This window comes from Xiphophorus maculatus, chromosome 11, assembly GCF_002775205.1.
Source record: "Xiphophorus maculatus strain JP 163 A chromosome 11, X_maculatus-5.0-male, whole genome shotgun sequence".
NCBI lineage: Eukaryota > Metazoa > Chordata > Actinopteri > Cyprinodontiformes > Poeciliidae > Xiphophorus > Xiphophorus maculatus.
In genome coordinates, this window is record NC_036453.1 from 21,609,961 (window position 1) to 21,633,995 (window position 24,035).

Sequence of the window (24,035 nt, forward strand, 5' to 3'; positions counted from 1 at the left end):
GTGTTTCAAGATATTAATTTTTCTGCTGTAATGCAATCAGGAAATCATAACTCGAAACATAGATTGAATTTTGCATTGTATTTTCTTGTTGCAGACAGCAGTAAAGACAGAGGCCCTCAGTGTTTCAGAATTTGTCCTGCTGTTTGCCTTGACCTCAGTCTTGCTTAGCATAATTGAAACTGACAGAGTGTAACTAAGGTTAAGTGGTGTATTGCATTCATTTAAATGTTTTATTCGCATGCAGGGTAAGAGGTAACAGTATTGTTTTGTACATCTATTTAGTGAATGTTAGCAACATTTAATTCAGTTTTGTTTTTTTTAATTATTATTGTTATTTTGGAAATGTTTATCCTTTTCCAATTGAAAGGGAGATGCAAACCTCTCTGCATGCCAAAATATAGCAGGAAGCAGATGCTTGTGGCTCTAAAACAAACGGGGGCCCCAAGAGCAATATCACACGACGAGTCAGGTTTGCAAATTATTTCAATACTTGATACCTGTAATATTTTTGTTTTTGAAACTTTTTAAAGCTGATGTGGAATATTATTCTCCCTCTTTTTTTTTTTTACCATCTTCTATAATTATGATTATGTGCATAACAAGTAAACTTTCAAACATTAAATATATAAAGAAGGAGATATTTGTTGAGCTGTGTTAATATGGTGACAGCTGTAAGGGCCAAGAAACAAATGTAGGTTTAGGACCCCTTGCTCAGGATGTGTATCCAGCATAGACATAATAAAAACTTTATTATGTCTATGCTGGATACACACACCGTACCTGGTTCCCATTTTCAAAGGTTATATTCTCTCCAAAAACTACAATCCCACGATGCCTTGCGCGCTTGGCTGTATTTCTTGTCGACGTGGGAAGGGAGGGATCCTGACACAAACAAATGTCTCTGGTTCCTCTGTTTGGGGCTTCTCACGGGAGACCGTGACATGTCAGGTGGATTTGCGTGAGAACTCCGTCACGTTGGAAACATGTGGCTCAAACCTGAAGAAATTCTGCTGAAGAACGCCTTCAAACTGTGGGTCACCGAGAAGGATAACGAGTATTTCGTACTGCAAAGGCGACGGGGGTACGGAGACGGAGGCGGCGGGCTGACAGGTAACGTTAGCGGCTTGAGGCTTCATCTTCTCCTATGGTTAAGGGCAGCTGCTTTTACCGCACAGCTAATCACATGTCAACACTAGCTAGTTACGGTTTAACTAACCAGTGTTGCTGCTTAGCTAACGTGCGGTGCGCAGTTTGTAGGGCGGGGAGCTAGTACCTCCCAGGAAAACAGCGTCTTTGCAACAGGTAGGAGTCAAGTGTCCATGATGTGAGGCACCGAACAGCTGGGATTCACAGCTGGAGTTCATCTCTTCCTAGTCTGTTTAGTGTTTGTCACTCAGTTTAATCCACAAGAACGGCCAATGTGATCATTTCCTCACTTTTAGTTGTAGATTTGTTTCTACTTAAAAGTGAGTCAGTAGAAACAAATCTGTCTTGTCATTGAAGACACCGTCCACGTGTTGTTGTTTCCCCCCCCCCCCCTCCACGAACAAATGTACAATGACGATTAAAAGTCAGCAGGGTATTGAAGATGGGTTTTTTTCTTATTGCTGGAGTTAACAAAATACAACGTTGTTTCAAAAAAAAAAAAAAAAAAGAAAGAAAGAAAAGTGCTGCTCAGAAAAATATTGCATTTGGCTTGATGACGTCACAAGAGGCACAAGGATCGAGTTGATAAATAAGCTGGCATGGGCAAAAATGTTTGTGAGTGAGTAACATTTGGAAGATTCTCACAGATTCAGAAGCATTTGTGCTGAATGAAGAAATGCAAAAATATGCAATTCTGATTTCTGCTTTGCGCTCCAATAATAGATTTGTACTGTTGAATGAGTCTCACTGTTTTTATATTTAATAAATGGATGTTATTATTGAACTCCGTACATTTGCACTTGTATAAATATACTGAACTTTACGGCTGCTATGTCATCCATCCATTCGTTCGTCATCTGTACTCACTTATCATTTCACTGAATGAGAGTCAGTTTGCACCCTGGACAGGTTATGAGTCCATCGTAGGGAAAGACAGAGATGCACAGGACAAACAATCTTGCACGCACTCATAAATGAGGACAATTTAGAGAGATCACTTAGCCAATCAGCTGTGTTTCTGGACTGTGGAAGGAAGCCAGAGGACCAACGCATGCACTAGCCTAGGGAACATGCAAACTTCCCCAGGCTTTGATACAAACCCAGTACCTTTTAGCTACAGGTGACAGCGCTACCGACTAGGCCACTGTGCACCCATGTGTTATTTCATGTGTTTTGTAATGATTTCTTTATCTTTTAAGTTGTGTTATTTTCCTCTAAATGCTCCACACACCGACCCCTCAGACTCCAAATGGAAAAAATATTGGAAAAAATGACAATCTGTTGTAGTAAATCTTCACTCTGAAGAGACAAAATAACCAACAAAATGCTAACAATCAAAAATAGGATAGCATTGGACGTTTAACAGAAGAATTTTTCTTTAATAATTTTTTTTTTTTTATAAAATCAGTTTATTATAAAATCACCCTAGTTGGATATGATGAATTATATGTTCCTTTTCCAGTTGCTGAAAAGATAATTCATTATCTCAGATCAAGATTTGCTTTAAGCTCAAAGCAAAAAGACAAATTTTTTTTAGTAGTTTGTGCACCACATCATTATCACATTTACTAAAATGATCTCTGTCTACATGTTTCACTAACATTGTGCAGCCTTTATAAATACTGTCAAAGCTGAAGCAAACGGTGACAAGAAGTGTCTTTTAGATATGGTTATTCCAGCTTAACACTATAACTGAAGACCTTTAATAATAAAATCTGGCCATTTCAGTCTACCTTGGTTCTTCAATGTGTTTCATTAGGCCAAATTTTCCTGATAAACAGTGTACTCATAATAATAATAACAACCTTATGTCAAAAATAGAAATGCATTTGTAGGATTGATTTCATTATAAACATGCCAAATTCAACGTAGTCACAAGAACTCTTAATATTCTGCCTCATCTGACGTCACCAGAGGCATGTGGATGTGGAAATTTGTTCTTCACAGCTTAAATTTCATCTTGACAAACTGTTGATGTAGAACAAAATAGCAAAACAAACTATTGACGGAATGTTCTGTAGGTGATAAAGTTTAACAGATTTTGCACAAACGTCTTATGAGAATTGGCCACAGACTAGCAATTTGAAATAATAATTAGAAAAATGAATGCATCACACTGAAGAGTTTGAATATTTGGATCACTTTCTCTAACCAACTAAAATAATAATGATTAAAAAACAACTGAATTTGTTACTTCTCAGCAATGTCAACCCTGGACAGTAAATGCATCGGCAACTTTTTGATGCTCACTTGAGTTGCCACTCTCTAGATTTGGTCTCATCATTGCTTTTCTAAAAATATGTAGCAGGGAAAAGGAACCAACATTTTCTCAGGTTGGACCTGCAGCAACTTTGTTGTTTTAGTATAAATCGGCCATATTTAAGAAGTCGCCTCATAAACCTCAACAAAAATTATTGTTGTATTAACTTTATAAACAACTTTTGGAGTTTCCGCATGCTAAATCTTTTCTATTTTTTATAGTAACAAAATATATTAAACAGCAGGCATGTTTATTTGCACAGCTTTTGAATGCTTTACAGTAAAAAAGAAATGCAGTTGAAAAATACAATAAAAGGAAAATATTTAATCGAATCATAAAAACAAACAACAACATATCAATTTAAAACACAAATCTCTGAAGCATAGTAAAAATGAAACGATTGAAATAAACATAGACTTGTATGTGAAATCGTCATAACAATAATGTTTTCAGTTCTGGTTTAAAGGAGCCAACGGTTTCTGCACGTCTCGGCCTTTTAGGAAGTCTGGTCGAGAACTGAGGCTCATAGAAACTAAAGCTTGTTTGGTTCTGCTCCTGAAAACACAGAGTGAACAGATCTCCCGTGACCTGAGGGATCAAGACGGTTCAGAGCTGACATGCAGCTCTGGGACGCGTTTAGGCCTGAGACCGTTCAGTCTGCCAGATTAATACCCATCCTTTCACAAACATTGAGCCAGAGCTGTGTTTTAAGGGCTTGTGTGATATTCCTTGGTGTTGGCCAAGCCTAAGACTAACAGCTGCATGCTGGATGTTGTATTTTTTTAATTGACAATAGTGAACACATGATTATTATAATCAAGCCGGCAGAACAGAATAGCATCCATTTTGTTCTGTTTCTACAGGTTTCCCTTTATGTGGGGAAGTAACACAGTATGTAATTGTTAACATTTACTGCCAAGTCCATAGGTTTCCAGCATTTTTAAATGATTTTTTAGACATTTTTTTTCTCTTTCTAATTTCTGCATAAAACTTGAGGGTTATTTTGGTCCAAATCCTGTTGTAGTTTTATGGAAACACAGAATCAGTGGCTTTAAGGGTCTGTGGTCCTGTGCTGATGGTGAATATAAAGTTGTGTTTTACCACCATAGATGTTAACATACAGTTGTTTTCAAAAACTTGCACCCCTGTTAAAATAGCACTTAATCGTAAAAAAAAAAAAAAATTGTTCTACAAGTAAAGGGACAATTACCAAGTAAAATTGATAAGTAGAGAAGTAGCAAGTTATTTTCTACTAAAGGAAAAATGTAGGCCCAGAACTTTGTTGAACATGTCATTGTCTGAACTGCACACCATGTTTTGTGATGCAATTCCAGCAGGTATGTTTGACACAAAAGAACACTGTGATCACAGTTAAACATGGTGGTGGCAGCATCATGATCTGGGGTTCAGATGATCTGGATTAGATTTTTTTTTGTTTATTTGTTTTTCAAAGGTGGATGAAATGATAATTATTTCCAAGTTCTTTTGAGTTCAGATCCAAAAATGTTGGGTGTCTGCTTCAAGCTGAAAATAAAGAGAGATTTAGTTTTTTAGGATGAAAGTGAGCCCAAGCATGCATCCCGATGCACATAAAAAGACTTCACAGGTGGACAAAAAGGTTTTAAAATGGCCTAATAAAAAGTTGAGCCTGAATCTGAGAGCTCTCCTGAACAGGGGTTTGGCAAACTGATGGGTTTGAAGAATTTTAGTTAGTTCACTTAAATATAAAGTGAAGCTGCGGGATCCTCTTAGAGTCCTACTAAAGAGTTTTCTAGTTTTTTGTTTGCAGATATTTGTGTTTCAGTTGAATTTCACAGGATAGATCTTACATTATTTGTGGAAAAAGCTGTGAACTTATGCATCGTGGTGGAATGTTTTACATTTGAACAGCAGTGCAGACGCTGAGTAGAGCCACTGTAGATGTAAACATACTGTGAGTGATCAAGAAAAGTGTTGTACCACAACAGAAGTCAAAAGCTGTTGCTTGTTTTTATGTTTTGTAAATAAATAATAATAAATAGCTTGGCTTATCTAGATATTGAGGTTTTTAGACAAAGTTGTGCATTTTCATGTGTATATTATGGATCAAAACCCCCACAGGCAATCATGATTGGAGATTGCCACGTGCTTAAATACATACATATTTAATCCATATTTTTTAAGTTTAGATATATGTAGATAAACTATAAAACATAGGTTTTGGAGGATTATGACTATAAACATCCAAATTCTTTTATATTTTTGTTTTTTGAAGTAATAAATATGGATTGCTTTCAGTGTATATTTATTTAATGCCTGCGTTTGAAGCCCGTTGTCACAATAATCCCGCCTGCAAGGCCGACACATGCATTGTTAGATTCACGTTCTAAACACTTACCAGAGCATGAAGGTAAGTGGTAGATAATTACTAACATAAGTGTTTTCCAGGATTGGATCTAAAAATACCATACGTGGTTTAAATGAAGACAGCAGATGTGATACACTTAACAAAATGAGTCCTTTTTGCTTTGATTTTATTTAATTTTTTTTAAAACCAGAAACATATTTTTCAGTCTCGAGATAAGTACACGAATGGTGTCACTTGATTTGGAGGTGCCAAGTGCTTTACGACTTGGCAGCTCATTTTGAGCCCATATGGGGAGTCGACAGCAGGGAGGCCGGTCCAATACTGATGCAGCCCATTAGAAAACGGTTTCAGCGCAACACTGTTAATAATTCATGGAGGGCTCGACAGAGAGCGAGTGTAAAGGTAACAGATTTGACTAAATATAGAGCTGGGGGCATTATTAATATCCGCTGCCAGGCCATGTTTTTAAAGCTGTACTGGGATCCAAGTATTAAAAAAAACATCATAACGGACCTACTAACGTTGATGGGTGCTGCACTGTTTAAATTATTCATCATCAATCATCTTGTGCAATTGCACAAGTTGACACAGTTTTAGGTGGTCATACAGTTGAGACTTTTTATTAAATTCTTGTCATAGTTGTCGTAGATTATTCTGATAATTTTCTGCTTTTTTTGGCAGCAGATTGAGAGTGGCACACTGGTTTTGTGTCTGCCGTGTCTTACAGGCCTGCTTGTGGGAACTCTGGACACTGTGTTGGACTCGACATCCAAAGTTGCTCCTTACCGCATATTGCACCACACACCAGACTCACAGGTCTACTGGTCCATAGCATGTGGTATGTTGCTGGCTTTTTAACCTGAATCAAGCATTTTGAGGATCTTGTCCACAGATTATTATACAAAAGACTGTGACGTTGTGGTGCTATTCAGCAAATTTCACAAAATATTATTAAATTTGAAAAAAATACTGTTAATTTATCAGCTAAGTTCATACAGATTTAAAAAGGTGATCAGTTGGAGTGGGCAATGTTTTGTTTTTATTTGCTTTCTTTCACTGTTCTTGGGGTCAGGGGTCACCAAAGAAGAAATCGATCAGCACTGGGATTGGCTGCAGCAGAACATCATGAGGACACTCTCTGTGTTTGACTCCACCGAAGACATCACCAGCTTCGTACAGGGGAAGATTAGAGTAAGAGGCTGTTAAAAACCAGAGAATTACATGTTTTCACAAGCATTTACTACACTTGGTAAGAGGGGTAATCCTAAAAGTTCAGCCAAATAAAGGCTATTGTCAAGTATTTAAATGAAATATTCATCTTAATTTATTTTATTTTTTTTAAATTTTGCTTTTCAGTCACAGTTTGTCATGTCTTTTGTGGGATTGTATGTGATAAACACACTCACTATGGTGTATAACTGAGAAATAGAAGGGAAGTGATACATGGCTACAAAAATTTTAGATATATATGGTATTTATGGGAATAAGAATCTGAAAAGTGTGGTGTGCAGAGGAATACTTAGAGCCATATTTCACTTCAGTTACAACTACCAGTTTGGATTTTTTCCCAGTAAGTCGTAAATGTAGACCAGCTTTGCACATCTAGAAACAAAACATTTTGTCCGTTTTTCTTTTATTTAATTATGTGCTGGGTTTTGGACTTTCACATTCAATCCCAATAGGATGCATAGATTTTTATGGATGTAACGTGACAACATCTAAAGGTTCCATTGGTATTAATACTTCTGTAAGGCATCAATATTGTTTTTTTTCCAGGGCCTTATTGCTGAAGAAGGGAAGACCTCTCTGGTGCTGGAGGACGATCCAGAGAAATTCAGAGAAGCCCTTTTGAGGTTTGAGAAGTGGTTCGAGCTGCCGTCCCAGGAAAAGCTGGTCACATATTACTCATGCAGCTACTGGAAAGGCAAAGTCCCCTGCCAGGGCTGGCTCTACCTCAGCACAAACTTTCTGTGCTTTTACTCATACCTTCTGGGAGCCGAGGGTAAGCGATGCCTGCGCTGTTACGTGTGCTTCATTTTGTCGAGAAAATTTTGTTTTAATGTCACTAAAAGTAGCTGCTATCAGCTACCACCTGGGGCTTTTATGGCTTTAAGGGAAAATAGTTGTTGGCTGTTTGCAAAATTGTGAATGGACTATTACAGCTGACTCACAGTGTAGAATTGAAAAGGGTAATGAGTAATGCTGAATTGTGGTTCACAGAGAAAAGTTTTAAAACATTTTTGTTATTTTTAAAAAAAAAAGAAAAAAAAGCTATAAGTAGTTGTTTTGGGGAAACGTGAAACAAATAATAAAATTTTAAGTTGCTTTTTAAGCATAGAAATTTGAAGACATTTCTGAAGTTGGGAAAAAAAGCATTTTCTGTCACTTAGTAAAACAGACCTAACAAATGACTGATGATGTGTTGTATTACACTAGATTTAAATCTCTCTCAGTAACTATCGCACTGATTGCTTTTTTAAATTAAAGACTATAAATAATTCCCAACAAACTGGGGTTTTTTATTTCTTAGTTTTGATGACATCCTGCTTGCAGCTTATTAAAAACACCATATTTAACATTAGAATATGGTATCAGACGAATAAAAACATTTTAATACAGAAATGTGGGCTTAATGAAAATGAAAAGATTACTTTACATGTAAATCTTCCAGTTGTGTGAATAATGGCTTGCATCACAAGCCTGAACACAGTTGAAAAAGTAAAGTCGTAAAAATGTTGACGCATTGCCTCCAAGATAATTGCTTTTAAATGGGTTTGTTGTGCTGACTCTGCAGTGAAACTGATCATCTCCTGGGACGAGATCTGGAGGCTGGAGAAAACATCGAATGTTATCCTGACTGAGAGCATCCATGTTTTGGCTCATGGGGAGGATCATTATTTCTCCATGCTGCTGCATCTAAATGAGACGTTTGTCATCATGGAACAGCTCGCCAACTACTCCATCAAGCGTCTGTTTGATAAAGAGGCTTTCCAGGGAGAGCCAGCTCTCTCCGACCCACTTCAGATTACCAAGAGGTACTGGTCTGTTTACAGCTACTCTGGAAAATGAAACCTGGGGAAAGAATAGGCTCATTTTTTTTTTTATTGTGATGTTTTTCTTATGGTGTGGTTTCTGTTACTCGTTTTCCCCACAGAGGCCTTGAAGCTCATGCAAAAAGTGAGCAATTCCGGGCCTTTTTCAGGCTTCCCAAAGAGGAAAACTTATTAGAAGTGCACGAGAGCTTCCTGTGGGTGCCATTCAGTCATTTTAATACGCTTGGCAAAATCTGCCTGTCCGAGAACTACCTTTGTTTTGCCAGTCAGGACGGAAGCCAATGTCACATCATCATTCCAATGCGAGAGGTAAAGCGGTATTGCTAAATCAGTAATGACCCAGCACTAAATCCCGTACCCTGGCTGACCGGTCGGCCCATATTGCCGTCTTGCAGGTCATTAATGTCGAGAAGCCCGATTCCGGCAGCCGGGCTTTGACGGTATGCGTGCGCGGCAAGAGAGCGTTGCGTTTCTCCGAGGTGCGGGACTACCAGCGACTTGCCAACACGATCCGCAGCAGATGTGGGATCAGTGCCAGCCCGCAGCACTCGGCTTCATCAGAGGTAAAAAGATTGCATGTTTTACTTGGGCTATTTTCATCTTGAAGTTTGTATCGCATTTTGACAGCAGACTGATTGTACGGCGTGTCTTTACCGCTAAGGCCATACGAGGCGAGTGCCAGTCCCTCATAAATCACTTTGAGGACAATCCGGAGGATGTGACTCTCATGGTGGGACAGAAAGACACCAGCAAGGCTGTGAACACCGAGGCCCTCATGACTGTTTTCCATCCTCAAGACGTTGAAAACCTCGATCCCAAAATGGTAAGCAGAAAAAAATAGAAGTATAGCATTAACGGAATATTTTCTGTATTTAACCGGGTTTTTTGAGTGTTTTTTTAAACAATGGAGAGTTTGAAGCCCGTCTGTCATTTTGACAGAAGTTGACATTTTTTTACATTTTCTGACCAATGTTTTTGGATGTCTCAGTTTGGCTCGGATGAGAAAATCTTTGACATTAATTACACAGTCTGTAAACGGAAATAAGCCCAAAAGCAAAACCCTGCTATGGAACATTTAGATAAATATTAGTGGGTGTATCTGTTTAAATTTGAACTTGTATATCTAATTTTCACTCACTTTGACAAAATCACAGTAAATTCAAAGTTGTGAATTCAGCTTTTAGGTCTAAAATTAATCAAAGTTGTATGTTGCATAATAGAAAGAAAGAACACGTCAAATTCTTCACAGTCATCCATTCTCATAATGAGTGTTTTTGAGACTGGAGGTTTGAAAAATGAAAACTGATAAATTACGTGAATGAGAAGATTTACTGTGTTTTTCAGCTGAAAGAGAAGATGAAGGAGCAGTCTTGGAACATCCATTTCTCTGAATACGGACGTGGGACCAGTATGTTTTTCACCAAGAAGACACGAGACTTGATTGTCCGAGGCGTTCCCGAGTCTCTGAGGGGAGAGCTGTGGATGCTGTTTTCAGGTTTATATCTGTACATCCAATGTCACTCCTGCATCCTGCAGGCAAACACTTTGAGTAGATTACATCTAAACTGTGTGAAAACACAGCCATGTTTGTGTTTGGGCTCACTGTGGGTTTGCAGGAGCTGTAAACGACATGGCCACTCACCCCGGCTACTACACTGAGCTGGTGGAGCAGTCTCTGGGCACCAGCACTTTGGCCACAGACGAGATCGAAAGAGACCTGCACCGCTCTCTCCCAGAACACCCGGCGTTTCAGAGCGACACGGGAATCTCAGCTCTGCGCAGAGTCCTCACTGCATACGCCTACAGAAACCCAAAAATCGGATACTGCCAGGTACTCGGGTTGCCTCCAACGATGCATTTTAATGTCTGAGGCGTGTTGTTGCGCAACACCCCCCCCCTCCTTTCTGTCTCTACTCTCTCACTCTCTGCTTCCTCTTCTGAGAGGGGAGATGTGCTACCAGCTCTCCATCTAACGGGTTAATTGAGTTTCCTAAATCTGCCGGGATTTACCCTGTCCAGAACTGAAGTAAACTCTGTTTAAGCTGGTTTCGAGAAACGATTCGCCTGGTTTCTGACGGCCAACATCCAGGTGTCCCACCCTTCTTCCCCCTGTGAATTAGCCAGACTGAGCAGCCTACAGCCAACTAGTTTCACAGAGCACACCTGTTAACGGTCGCTCGTTCTCTATTTTACAACTTGCATTTGTTATTGAACCAGGTAGGTTTTAGTGACTCGGGCGAGTCCCAAGGATGACGTTTTAAATTTGGGCTACCAGCAACCTAAAAACATTTTAAACTTTTTCCTCTCCAGAATCAAACATCACAGCTATTTTACAACCATCAAAGAACTTTAAGGTGACTCATTAACTGAATGTCCACAACATCTTTTAGATTTTCTTTATGCTAAATATTTTATTAGTAAGGCAGTTTTGCAAGGGTCAGTACAGCTTAATTCAGTAGCAGAAATAATCAAATAAGTAAAATCAATCATCTAGTCTATCTTTCCCTACTGCTGACACTGAGAACTAAAAAAGGAACCTTTGAGAGAGACGGACGGAGCCTGGCGCCTCGAACCCCAGACCTGGCACGACGACGAAGAAGGTGCTGCAGCAGGAGGAAGACGCCGATCGATGAAGGCCAGGATCTCCGCAGGTCTGATGATGAAGAAGGTGTTGCAGCAGGAGGAAGACGCCGATCGATGAAGGCCAGGATCTCCGCAGGTCTGATGATGAAGAAGGTGTTGCAGCAGGAGGAAGATGTTGATCGATGAAGGCCAGGATCTCCGCAGGTCTGATGATGAAGAAGGTGTTGCAGCAGGAGGAAGATGTTGATCGGCGAAGGCAGGAATCTCTGTAGGTCTGATGAGCTTCTTCTCCGCATGGATGGTGAGGTCACACAGGACTTGGTGCTGGCAGGAAGGAAGGCACCAGTTCTTCTTCTTTGTCTTTGCCTTTGTCTTCATCTTTGTCTTTGGGGTCTGAACCCAGCCGATGAGAGAAGTGCGATTTGAAGCCACAGGTTGTAGGGCTGACGGGTTGGTCCCCATGGCCGGACAGTCTTCGGCTCCGTGGCCCCGGCTCTTCTTCAGCTGCAGAGTTCTTTGTCCATCTCGATCTTGGCTCGAAGCTGCCCGGAGGATCCAACGAACGGTTCCTCTTTTGCACCCACCTTATATAGGGTTTATCCACCCTTTCGGTGCGTTTTCATTGGCTGTCTGCTTAGACAGATGATCTCATATCCATCACTGTCTTACAGACATTATGTCCTGATGTCTGTGCTAATGTCTCAGGGTTGCTCAACCTCCTATGTCCATTGCCTGCACAACCTTTCACCTACTCTCTAAATAAGGCGTTGATCATCTCTGCTCTCCTGTTAGTTCCTTGCCTTTCACCTTTCACCTACTCTCTACCTCCAACATATCAGTGATGTTTAATTGCAGTTACACCTTTTACACCATTTCAAGTTCAATGTCAAAATCCCATTTATATCACATTTATTTTCTTTAGCTTCTCTGATCTAGCATTCATTTATAATTTTATAACCATAACTTATATCACATTTATTTTCTTCAGCTTCTCTGATTTATCATTCATTTATGATTTTATAACCATAACTTATTAATTATACTTATTATAATCTTAATGTGAGTTATTACAGATGTTTTTCTGAAAAGAAACCAAGAATAATACATGATTCTAATTATTTGATGCCAAAGTTACAGTTACTTGTTTTTCTTGTAACTGTTCCCACAAATGTTCGTGTAAATATTATTACAAGTAAACCAATATTAATATAAGTATTTTACTTTGAATCTTATCAAATTACTCAAAATGTTTTAGATTTCATTCTTTAAAACTTTCATGATTTAAAATAAGAAATAGTCTCAGCTATTTTTTATAAATCTGCAGGCTGGAACTTACTTCCTCTTTTTCCAGGAAACCTGCTTTTCCTGTTTAATGACTCTCTCTGACTGACTATGATTTCTTATGATTAGATAGAAAAAAGTAAAATTAAAGCAAAGTTTGCATGAGACAAAAACAACACACACAACCAGATTTATTTTATTGACACTTAAGTCTACTGTTGGGCCTAGATATCACTTGAGTGATTCATTTTAAAGATAACTTTATTTATTATTACTGTTAAACTAACTTTATTGACACTTAAGTCTACTGTTGGGCCTTGATGTCACTTGAGTGATTCATTTTAAAGATAACTTTATTTATTATTACTGTTAAACTAAAATCTCCAGCATGGGGAAGTGGGATGAGCTCGGATTTTCTTGACAGGCGGATAAGTTGATCTTTTAATTTGTGGTAGGAATGAAGTTGATGAGACGGAAACATGCATGCGGTACCAGGAGGGCAAACTTCAGTCTCCAGTTTGTAGAGACCAAGCAGTGGCGTATATCTTTTCATTAAAAATGATGGTAAACCCACAGCTAGTTTATGAAGTTTTACAAAAACTTCATGCTTCAGTTTTAGACAAACATCTTAAGTTTTTATAAAATAATGGCTGGGGAGAAAAAGGATTTCTATTGCTTTTTGATCAGAATTGATCAATACATCCAATACGTTGATCAGAATTCAGTTTCAAATCTGTTTATTTATTCTTTAAGTTACAGATTTTAGTTGATTCTGTTTTCTCTCAGAGAACTATGAGATAAAAAGATGTAATATTTAAAACATCATGTGGAAGTTTTCTTTTGACTACATACCAAATTAAAGCAAAATTAACCAAACAAACAGAAAAGCTGAATGTTCATAAATAACTATGCATATCTGAAGCGCTTTTAACTGATTGATAACAAAATGTCTGGATATCTCTGTGAAATAAACCTTTGTTTTTGTCTCCTTTTAATATAAAATTGAGTGTTGAAAGGGACAGCATTTTGTATTTTCCAGACACATAGTCCTGTTTTATAGTACACTCAAGTAAATATGTTGCATTCAGTTGTTATAAAAATGCAGTATATTTCAAACATGACTTTAAAGAAATTTGACTTTGCACCTTAATGCCTTGAAATTGGGCATCTGTCTCTTTAAGAACCTTCTGCTCTTTCTGCCTTGAGCACGTCACCACAACGTTTTTCCATTAGGTTTTTTTGGTAGCGTTTGATACTTTGTATGATATTTTGACTCCAGGTTTGATTTTGAGGGAACAACATTGTAACATGATATAGTTGACTTTTGCATAATACTACCCTCTTTTAAGTTGTAGAAATTTAACAAACCTGTTGTCCCTGGTCTCTATTCCACCTATGTTGCACAATCATAGTGCTACAAACATCTTGTTGTCATGGAAACATTGCATACATGTGGCTGGTTCTGTGGAAAATGGAGATCAGATTCCTGAGTTGCTGCCAAGTCTTATTCTGCTGGTGCTGCAGGTCAAAGGTCGTTTTCTCTGACAGCGCTGAATCAGTGTGTTCCTCGCCCCGTGTAGGCCATGAACATTCTCACCTCCGTCCTGCTGCTGTACGCCAAGGAAGAGGAGGCGTTCTGGCTGCTGGTGGCTGTCTGTGAGAGGATGCTGCCGGACTATTTCAACCGACGAATTATTGGTGAAACTGCCAGCAGTGGATTTTGAAACTTTAATTTGCAGACTCTTATTGGTTCGCAGTCAAGACGTGCGACCATTTTTTCCCATTTCAGGCGCTCTGGTGGACCAGGCTGTGTTCGAGGACCTGATCAGAGAAAGCCTCCCGCAGCTGGTGGAGCACATGACGGATCTGAGTTTCTTCTCGTCCGTGTCCCTGTCGTGGTTCCTCACGCTCTTCATCAGCGTCCTGCCCATCGAGAGCGCCGTCAACGTGGTCGACTGTTTCTTCTACGACGGCATAAAAGCCATTCTGCAGCTCGGCCTCGCCGTGCTGGATTACAACATGGAGGCCCTCATCGCCTGCAACGACGACGCAGAAGCGGTCACCATCCTCAACAGGTCCGAATGCATCCAAAAGCAAGGAAGATGACCGCATTTCAAGTGTAAATGCTCTAAACTATTTGTGATGGTTCTCCTTCAGGTTCTTCGATAGCGTGACTAACAAAGACAGTCCGTTGCCCCCAACGGTGCAGCAGGCTTCAGTGGGCAACAACGACAAAGCATCTCACGTCAGTGTGGATATCAGTGAGCTGATCCGAGAAGCCTATGAGGTATTTTATTTTAAAAAATGTCCCCGTTTCACTTTTAATCGGCAATGTTTGGTTTTTGCTTGATAAGTCCGACTTCTCCTTTGACAGAAATACGGACATTTGCGATCAGAGGAAGTTGAGAGTTCACGGAAGAGAAACAAGCTGTATGTGATCCAGACGCTGGAGGACACAACCAAGCAAAACGTGGTGAGTGAGCTCACAGTGGTGAATGTAATTAGATTTTTATTATTAAGCCTGACGCAAAAAGCAATTAATCGCATCATAAATTGAAACGAGCTCAATTTCCATTCTGATAATTGATATTTTTTACAGAGATATCATAATCCATTTTAGTTATGGTTTTGGTTGTAAGTGTGTTGTTTTTCAGTTTTATTTATTGTTTTTGGTGTTTTATTTTGGATATTTAAAGATCTTCCAGTGTTTTTGTTTTTTTTTACAAATTAAAGTTTATTGGTCTCTCAAAGGGTAAATTTTCATTACTATGACATTATCAATATATTACTTGGAAACGGTATCAAAATATTACTAGGATAATTTATTGTCCTGTAAAATGTATCATGACAGGTCTATTTACCATGGCATTAATGATTAATTAATATTCGTTTCAGATCCGGGTTGTGTCCCAAGATGTCCGATTTACAACCTCGCAGCTTGACGAGCTTTACAACTTGTTCAAAGTGAGTCCATAACGTTCCGCAGCACACTCTTTCCTTTTAAAAAAAACAACAACACATAAAATAGTGATCAGATCGCGCTTCTTTTCAGAGGCAGCATTTCCTCAGCTGCTACTGGACGATGAAGAGTCCAGCTCTGCTCCACCATGACCCCAGCCTGGCGTATCTGGAGCAATACCAGCTGGGATTCCAGCAGTTCAGCGAGCTCTTCTCCCTGCTGGAGCCCTGGGCCTTCTGCGCCTCCAAGAGCACGCTCTCCCTCTGGATCTTCCGCCTCATCGACGAGAACCAGGACGGCCTCATCAACTTTAAGGAGTTCTGCTACGCTCTCGGTACGTTTGCTGGGTTTCTCCGGTCATCCAGCGCGTCGTTTCTCCTCGCTACTGCTTGTACTATAAAGGATTTTATTTCCACAGATACCTTATACGGAGTATCTTTCACAAATAAGCTGAAGTTTCTCTTCAAGCTCCACCTGCCGCCAGGTTAGTGATGAACGACTTGACAGAAGTGGCCAATATTACAATTTGTCATATTTTGAACCTTTGAAGCAAACAACGCAAACACCCCACAAACCTTTACACATTTTATGTTTCAATCAATTAATCTATTTATTATTCTGATGATTAATTGCATTTTTTTAAAAATGGCACAGATGTTTAATTTTTACCACTTTTTTTTATACAGTATTGGAAATACATTAAAATATACAAATAATTAAATTTATTTTTTAAATAAGAAAATAACACAAAATAATGCACATTTACTTTTTGTTGGAATATCACATAAAAGTTCAATAAAATCCGTTGAAGATTCAAGCAGCATGAATTTTTTCATAGCTGTATTTCTTTATTTACTGTGGTAACTGTTTCTTTAGCAGTTGAGACATTTTAATCTCAAGTCTGTAACGTTATATCCCTGCAGTTTACAGACTGTTTAGTTTTGTGTTGTTTATTTTTGGTTTCCTATATTGCCACAGATAATTTTCCAACACGTTCATGTTACACCAGTCTTGAAGAACAAGTAAAAGCCGAAGTCAGACAGTTCTAATCCAGCTGTGGGTTTTCTACACGGCTGTAAAACACACGGCTTGTCATTTCAAAAGTCAGGATCTTTAGAGCGAGTGGTGCTCAGCCTCGGGCGAGACGCTGTCCTTGAATGTGTGGCTCTTATCTCCGTGATGTGTCACCGCCTTCTCGGAGGCTGGGGGTAAGAATAGCCCATGCTGAATGAAGGAACTTGCCATGGCAACGATGGGTGTAAGGAGCCGCAAGGGCTTTTCTGCCGTGGGATGGTTCCTCTAAAAACAGGAGCGGCGCAGCGAAAGAGCTGCTCGGATCGCAACTGACAGCTTAGCAGCAGATGAGCCCTGAGTCACCATTGGTGCTCTGCCAGGCCAATAAACATCAAGCTGCACAGCGTGTGTCTCATGGAGAGGGCCGAGCGTTGCAGCACCAAGGACAGGTCACACCAGGGTGCTGCCAGTTACCTTATTTTGTTGGGATTCAGCCTAAATCAGCCACTGGAAGCTCTCTTTGTCATCCGCTTCCTCTTCCCAAGCAAAAGGTGCTGCTCCAGACACTTAATTGATCCAGGAAATTGAATCATGTGCTCTTTGAGCGGAGAATCTTTCAGCCCTAATAAAAGGTGCAGCAGCTGGGTCCACTTATCAGTCACAAAGGGCAGCGAACGCTTACATCATCTTTGTTTTTTTGTTTGCAGCAGGGGGAATTTAATTTTTCATTCCTTTAAACGTCGAAGCGCAGCAGGAGTTATCAGTTTCCCTGCATTCCCATCCACAAAGTGTCAGATAGAAAAAGAAAAAAGAGTGGAGCATATTGGATTACACGGACAAAATTATGTAAATTGAATTGAGATTGACACAGGAGAAGGTCTCTGTGTCAGATTAAAGTGCGGACCTCAGGCGGTCCTGCTAATGCTGCACCAAGCCGTCAGGCAGATGAAATGATATTTGCTTGACTTGTCGGGATAATTGTTTAATCAATGCATGAAAGCAACACGCATGCTTTCACCCACATGTGGTCATGAGTGGGACTTTTAGTTCAGAGGTATTGAGATACAGATTCTTTCAAAAAATATTAAATCTTTTTTTGACCCCAATGTCAGTTTTTTTTTTGTAGACATAATGATGTGAAGAAGTTTTTTCCCACCGTTTGTAAATTTTTTTGTTGTTGTATGTTTGGCTCACCCGCAAATTTTCAGAGAAAAAAATCCAAACTTACAAATAAGTTGGTATGCCACACTTTTCAGTTTTTTACCCCCTACCTGGTGTCCTTAACAAACCCTGCTAACATTTCTGAAGTACAGTAAACACAACTTTATATTTTTTGTGCCTTTCAAGATGAAATTCACAAAGTGCTTCCAGAAGCGGAATAAAACATGCACAAAAGCAGACTGGACGTTTTACAAACTTTTACATTTTTAAAAAAATAATTTCATGCAATGAAAAAAAAAAAAAAGAAAACTCAGCCCTTTCGTCAAATATAAGTTGATTTAAAATGCAGTATTTTTTTTTGTGCTATAGTAGATTTTTTTTCTAACATCTTTCTGCAACACATCAAATATGGTGAAATTTGCTAATAAATTTAAAACATTTTTTAATAAATACAAAATAATTCAATCATAGACTGTTTACCTATTTTCTAAGGGTCAGCATGTTTTAAACTTTTCTTATATTTTTACAAAACTAAATTGGATTCTGTCTTGATTTCTTTTTTCTGCCGTCTTCTGCCTGTGTGGATTCTCTGCCGCCTCTCTGTCCTTTCTGCTTTCAGTGCTTTCACAGACTCTCTCTTTAGCTTTCACAGGTAGTCCTTTGCACATAAAGGAACAAAGAGTCCAGCAATTTCTTCCAACAATTGAAGACTCCTCTCACTTGACCAGACTCGCTGGTTAGCCTCTACTCTTTTTCTTCTCCCTGAAAACTAAAATTTCTCCCCTTTTTTCTAACTCTTATACTTCAGTCTTGTCTGAAGGTTTTCCTCTTAACATGTCACCCATTTCTTTTTCAGCCTTTGATCTTCCCGAAGACGGTGTCATAAGAAAAAGTCCTGAAAGAGGTAGGGTTAGTTCTATATTTGCAGCTCTATTCTCAGGTTTCTTATGCAGACTGGAAAAGTCTGGGTTTTTATTTTCAAACAGTTGATGGAGAAAGAATGCTTCCTAACTCTGTTCCCTATTTCATAGTCTGAAAGTTGTGCTTCCATCCTTCCTTTTCTGTGTCCTTCCTTTATTTTCTTTCCTTTCTCCTTTTTATGTCTGAAGTAAAGTCTTTCTTTGATACATGTATCATTCTTCATGTCTTCCTTCCTACCGCTCATCTCTATGTACTTCCTTTTTTTTTTCTTGTGTCCTTTCCTCCTTCTTTCCTCTATCCTTCCTTGCTTTCTCTTTCTGACTTCCTTCTTTCATTGTCATTATCTTTTCCTTATTTTATTCCTCTTTTTCTTTCTTCCACACTTGTGTATTTTTTTCTGCCTTGCGTCTCTTATTGTTTTTCCTCATGATTCCTTTTTCTCTTTTCTTCTGCATGTCTTTTTACATCCTTTATTCTTTCTTTCATCCATTGTCTTCTTTCCTGCCTTCATTCCTTGTCTCCTCTGTCCCTTCCTTCTGTCGTTTACTTATAACTTTTCTTCTTTCCTTCTTGTCTCCTCCTTCCTGGTATCTTTCCTTTAATCTGCTTTCTTCCTTGTGCCTAATTTTCCTTGTTTCTTTTCTCCTTGGTGCTCTTTCCTTTCTTTAATTTCTTCCATATTCCCTTTCTTTGTTCCCTCCCTCCCTCCCTTTCTTCCTTCTGTCATTTTTTTCCATATGTGTGACACAAGTGATGCGTCTTCTTTACCTTACTGGTGTCCTTCCTTACTCCTTTGTTGCCATTTCTTTATTTCCTTCCTTCTTTCCACATATCCTAATTTTCTTCCATGTGTTCTTCCTTCCTTGCTTTCTTTACCTTATTATTTTTCCTTCCTTTTTACCCTAGTGTAGCTTTTTTCCTTAGAGTTTCTGGTTTTGCAGGTACCACACTGAAAACCTCAACAAGGTAGAAATACCTGCCATAAGTTTCTAGTGATCTGTTGCCTTTTATAACGACTCTGTAGGGCTGATCGCTCTTTATAAGTCTGGAAAAACAGGATATCTTTGACATTTTTCATGTCAAAGATATCCTGAAGACCGTTTGTGTTTTCATCTGATCCTCTTCTGCCTGTCAAACCAACAGGCAGGGGAAAGGTTGACCTTCAGGCCTACCTGAAACAATGGCAAAATGAAATACTTAAAAAGGAGGAAACAATCAAGGATCTACCAAGAATTAATCAGGTAATTCATCTAATCGTCTCTTTATTTACTTTAAGGAATTAGTCACCCCTATAGAATGATATCATCTTCATTTCCCACTTCAGGCTCAGTTCATCCAGTTCTCCAAAACCCTCTATAACATCTTCCACGGCCACCCGGAGGAGGAGTCCTTGTACCGGGCCGTAGCCCACGTGACCAGCCTCCTCCTGAGGATGGAGGAGGTTGGCCGGAGGCTGCAGGAGCCAAGCAGCCCGCCCGCCGAGGCCGCGCAGCCTGCCAGCACCGCCGCTTCTGTGGAGGCGTCTTCGACCCAAGAGGCTTCCTTGAAGGAGACCTCGGACGCCTCCAGCTCTCACAGCAGCCAGGAGGGGGCGGCGGAGCAGCCGGATCCAGATTGGTCGTTTTCCTTTGAGCAGGTGCTGGCCTCGCTGCTCAACGAGCCGGTCATCGTCGGCTTCTTTGAGCGGCACGTTCACATTCAGACGAAACTGGGACAAGCCAGGGTTGCGCAGCTCAAACTGAAGGCCAATAAGTAAAAAAAAAAAAAAAGAAAAAAAAAAGGGCGCATAAGGGAATCATTACTGTGTTTCTGACTCACGCTACAGGTTTCATTTCCTTTCTCCGGCCAGATTGGAATGTGGATTTTGACGCTAATGTGGGTTTAAAATTCTGCGTACGTTTCGCTGATTATCCAGAACAACGGGATCCGAAAGACACTACAAGAGCTTCACTGACCAACTCACCCGGTGTGTTTTTAATTTGAACCTAATCTCCTTATGCATTTCACCCCTATTCTCTCATGTAGCTGCACTTTCACAAGTCAGATTTGAGAAACTGAGTCAAACGTGATAAATACCTGACAAGTCTATAAAATCAATAGACTAGGAATCTGTTTCTGAATGTTTAAATGTATATCAGATTAGTATGCACTACTTAGAATGAAACAACAGTGTCTGATAGTTTGTCCTTTGACTTGTTAGATTTGCTCAGAACTTCAGCTTAATGTAAGAAACACCAGCTTAGTTAATAGAGGAGTAGAGCAGTAGTGGGTAGAGGACACATTGTGCTGCTGTTCCTGGAAGCCATAAACTGATCAGAGTTTATCTGACTGGAAATGACACATTTTGAGAGCAAAAAAAAAAAAACTTGAGTGAAAAACATTTGCAATAACCAAGGCTGGATTTAGGATTATGGGGCAAGATTTTCTTTCCACATGCACGTTACAATAAATGGCTAGATATACATCAACTCCAGCTTTTATTTTATTTATTTTTTTAATCTTTGTAACTATCTTCTATAAAAAGTTCCTCATAAGTATATTAAAAAATGTCTTTATCCACACAAAAATGTGCTGAAATGTTAAGATGCCTGTATGTGGAGATTGAACTACACCAAAAAACCCCCCCAAAAAACAAGAACATATTTGTTTTAGACACATTTGGAGGTTTATAACAATAAATTTGAATATTACTTTATCTGTAAGTTCAAAAACTAAAAGCTCCCACGTAGATTCATTAAACATGAAACGATCAAGCAATATTTCTGTTCATGTAGATGCGTATTGTACACGGCTAATAAAAACCCCAAACTTTGCTTCGCCTTAAGGAAAAATGTAGTGAAAGAAATTTTGGTACAGAGGTTTATTGCCGTGGTCATGTTGTGATATATAGAGCCAACCAAAGAAGCTGCCTGTTCAGAGTACTACTTCTACACATAATGGTGGAAAGTTGAGTGGAAAGAAAAAATATTGTGGAAGAAGATGCAAAGATTGTAGAGCCAAGTCCATTAGACAGTTTGGGGGAAATTTAAAAGCTGTGTGCTAGGAGATTAAAAAGCCAACACAAACAGACGGATTAAAATGAGTTGGATTATTTAATCCACTCTTCCACCAGAAACATCAGAATGGTATATCAATTCTGTAATTCATGCAAAAGGAGCTCCAGTATGTAAACCAAAGTATTGTGTAAACCTGATTTTCTTTTATTTTCTTTTTCTTTTTTTCTGAGAAACAGGATTTGGGATTTTGTATTAGCTGTGAGCCATAATTCACAATAGAGGAGATTTAAAATCATTTGGATAATCTTTACAGAACCCCCCCCCAACATTTTAGTGATATTGAAAAATTTCCATTTATTATATGCAAAATATCAAATCAAATTTAGACAGCAAAGCCGTGGGGCCCCCAGACTACTGCCCTGGTAAAGCCCTCGCTAAAGACTGGCCCTGGCAATAACATGCTGCAGAGGGCGCTGTTGTGCCACACAACCCAGTCAGCTGTTTTGCTTCTTCAGCAGCAATCATGGTGAACATATCCTACACTGAACGACGTAACTCAGGCTCGTGTTCGACAGGCTTCACTAGATCAACACATTTTTCATTAGTAGGTCAAATATTTGCCTGAAAACCAGGCGATGTCCAGATTAACCTGCTGTGCGCTGTCTGCGGACCTCATTGCAGGGGTGTCAAACTCCGGTCCTCAAGGGCCGGTGTCCCGCAACTTGTTTGAGGACTGGAGTTTGACACCTGTGACTCAATGTAACTTTCTCTCCGTCCGTCTTGGTTTCCTGTAACCGTCGACCCAATGAGCTCCAGGACTGTTGAACCTTTTGAAAGATATTTTTGCTTCATCGAATCTCAGGGTGACATTTGCGTAGACACATAAAGGGTTAAAAAGGTGATATTTTTCAACCTGAGACATAAAACAGTATATCTACAGAATTATATATTAACGTGTCGTCTGCAGCATTTACATATACAGCATGTTGTAGCATAGTTACAGGATTTGCAAGGCCTCTGCTTTCGCTGCTTGCTACAGGAAGCCAGATTTTTCAGTGTTTCTGCCTGTTTGTTTTTTGTGTGTGTGTGTCTCTCCTGTTTTTCGTCTTCATATTGCTTCTGTCTCAGTGGACATTTTGCACAGTTGTTAAAGATTTACAAGCTGTAGATGTGTTTGTATCTCGGTGGCATGGGTCAGTGCAGCTTCAGCTGCAGCTTGTCGTCTCTTGGGGCCAAATCAACAGAATTATATGACGCTTTAGAGTCTCAGCTTTTCTCCGGAGTAAATAGTTTTTTGTCTGTTTTTATGTGCCTCTTAAATGAAGCTGAAATGTTGTGCTGGCTGTTTTTAATAATTATTTTGTCGTTGTTGACTGACCAGGACTGAAGGACCAACCCTTTTTGCGTTGTTGTATTAATTTTACTTTTACTGTTGAAGTTTACAAACTCATCTTAAATTCGCCATTACTCTTTGGAGTAAAAAAAGTAATAAATATGCCACTGTTTAGATGTGAAATGTGTAAGGAAATAGCAAAATACATTATTGATGTTAGATATGTTATCCCTTCCTAATTTAAAATCTAATAATAAATTATGGACCTCTCAAAAAGTCCTGAGTATCAGCAGAAGAGTTTAGTATCTGTTTATTATGACTGATGGGGAGGAAAAGGAAAAGCTACATTTGAGCATGATTTTACTTTTATTTACCGTTTGCCTGCAGTCATGTTTTGCTTTTGACATCTTTGAATGCCACAATTATTATGAAATGCAAACAGCAACTAATTCTGGAGCAGGATGTGCATGAATTGAGTTTGAGCATGCGTTGGTCCGTTGCTTTCTCTTTATTCTTAAAGCACAAGTACTTTGATTTCAAGAATCTATTTATTTGTCTTTGCAAATCTAAAGTATTCACATTAAGCATTCCTTTATGCAAAATATTTTTCAAACACCCATAAAAGTGTCTATCCTCTTTGCAGAGGGGAAAGCCGATGCACGGCTCTGAAAACCTCTCGAGTGCTTATTTTGCGATACATGTGATGCTTGGATGTTTGTTTGATTTATATGGATTAGTTTGATTGGTGCCTAAATGTATGAGAATAAAGAGCAGTGATTTAATGAGTTGTCCTTTGTCTTAATAAATAAGAGCTCTGTTGAAGAACATATAGACTCACTGAGAGTAGATCTTAAGTTTTCACACACATTTGTCCAGAATCAAGTTTTCAGGATTCTCGGCCCATTAGGGCCATTTTAAACCAAAATATTTGTTGCTGTTGTTTTGTTTAAAGAAATGTATGGCAGGTATTTCTATAATGGG

General features: G+C 39.1%; 1 protein-coding gene across 3 annotated transcripts; it reads left to right on the forward strand.

Annotated features, from left to right (window-relative positions):
• Window positions 1-864: 864 nt before the first annotated feature.
• tbc1d8b (TBC1 domain family member 8B) lies at window positions 865-23,836 on the forward strand. Of its 3 annotated transcripts, XM_023342114.1 has the most exons (21): window positions 865-1,110; window positions 6,481-6,591; window positions 6,826-6,944; window positions 7,530-7,755; window positions 8,548-8,788; window positions 8,908-9,115; window positions 9,202-9,369; window positions 9,468-9,629; window positions 10,151-10,301; window positions 10,423-10,637; window positions 14,251-14,368; window positions 14,460-14,745; window positions 14,828-14,957; window positions 15,045-15,143; window positions 15,566-15,634; window positions 15,723-15,963; window positions 16,048-16,113; window positions 18,448-18,540; window positions 18,661-18,708; window positions 19,869-19,966; window positions 20,050-23,836. In XM_023342114.1, the coding sequence occupies exons 1-21, from the start codon at window positions 984-986 to the stop codon at window positions 20,479-20,481; spliced, it is 3,408 nt and encodes a 1,135-aa protein (XP_023197882.1). In that variant the 5' UTR covers window positions 865-983; the 3' UTR covers window positions 20,482-23,836. The 3 variants fall into 3 exon arrangements, with proteins under 3 accessions (XP_023197882.1, XP_023197883.1, XP_023197884.1); XM_023342115.1 differs by lacking the exon at window positions 18,448-18,540; XM_023342116.1 differs by lacking the exons at window positions 16,048-16,113; window positions 18,448-18,540; window positions 18,661-18,708; window positions 19,869-19,966; window positions 20,050-23,836 and having other exon boundaries at window positions 15,706-15,851.
• The last annotated feature ends 199 nt before the right edge of the window (window positions 23,837-24,035 follow it).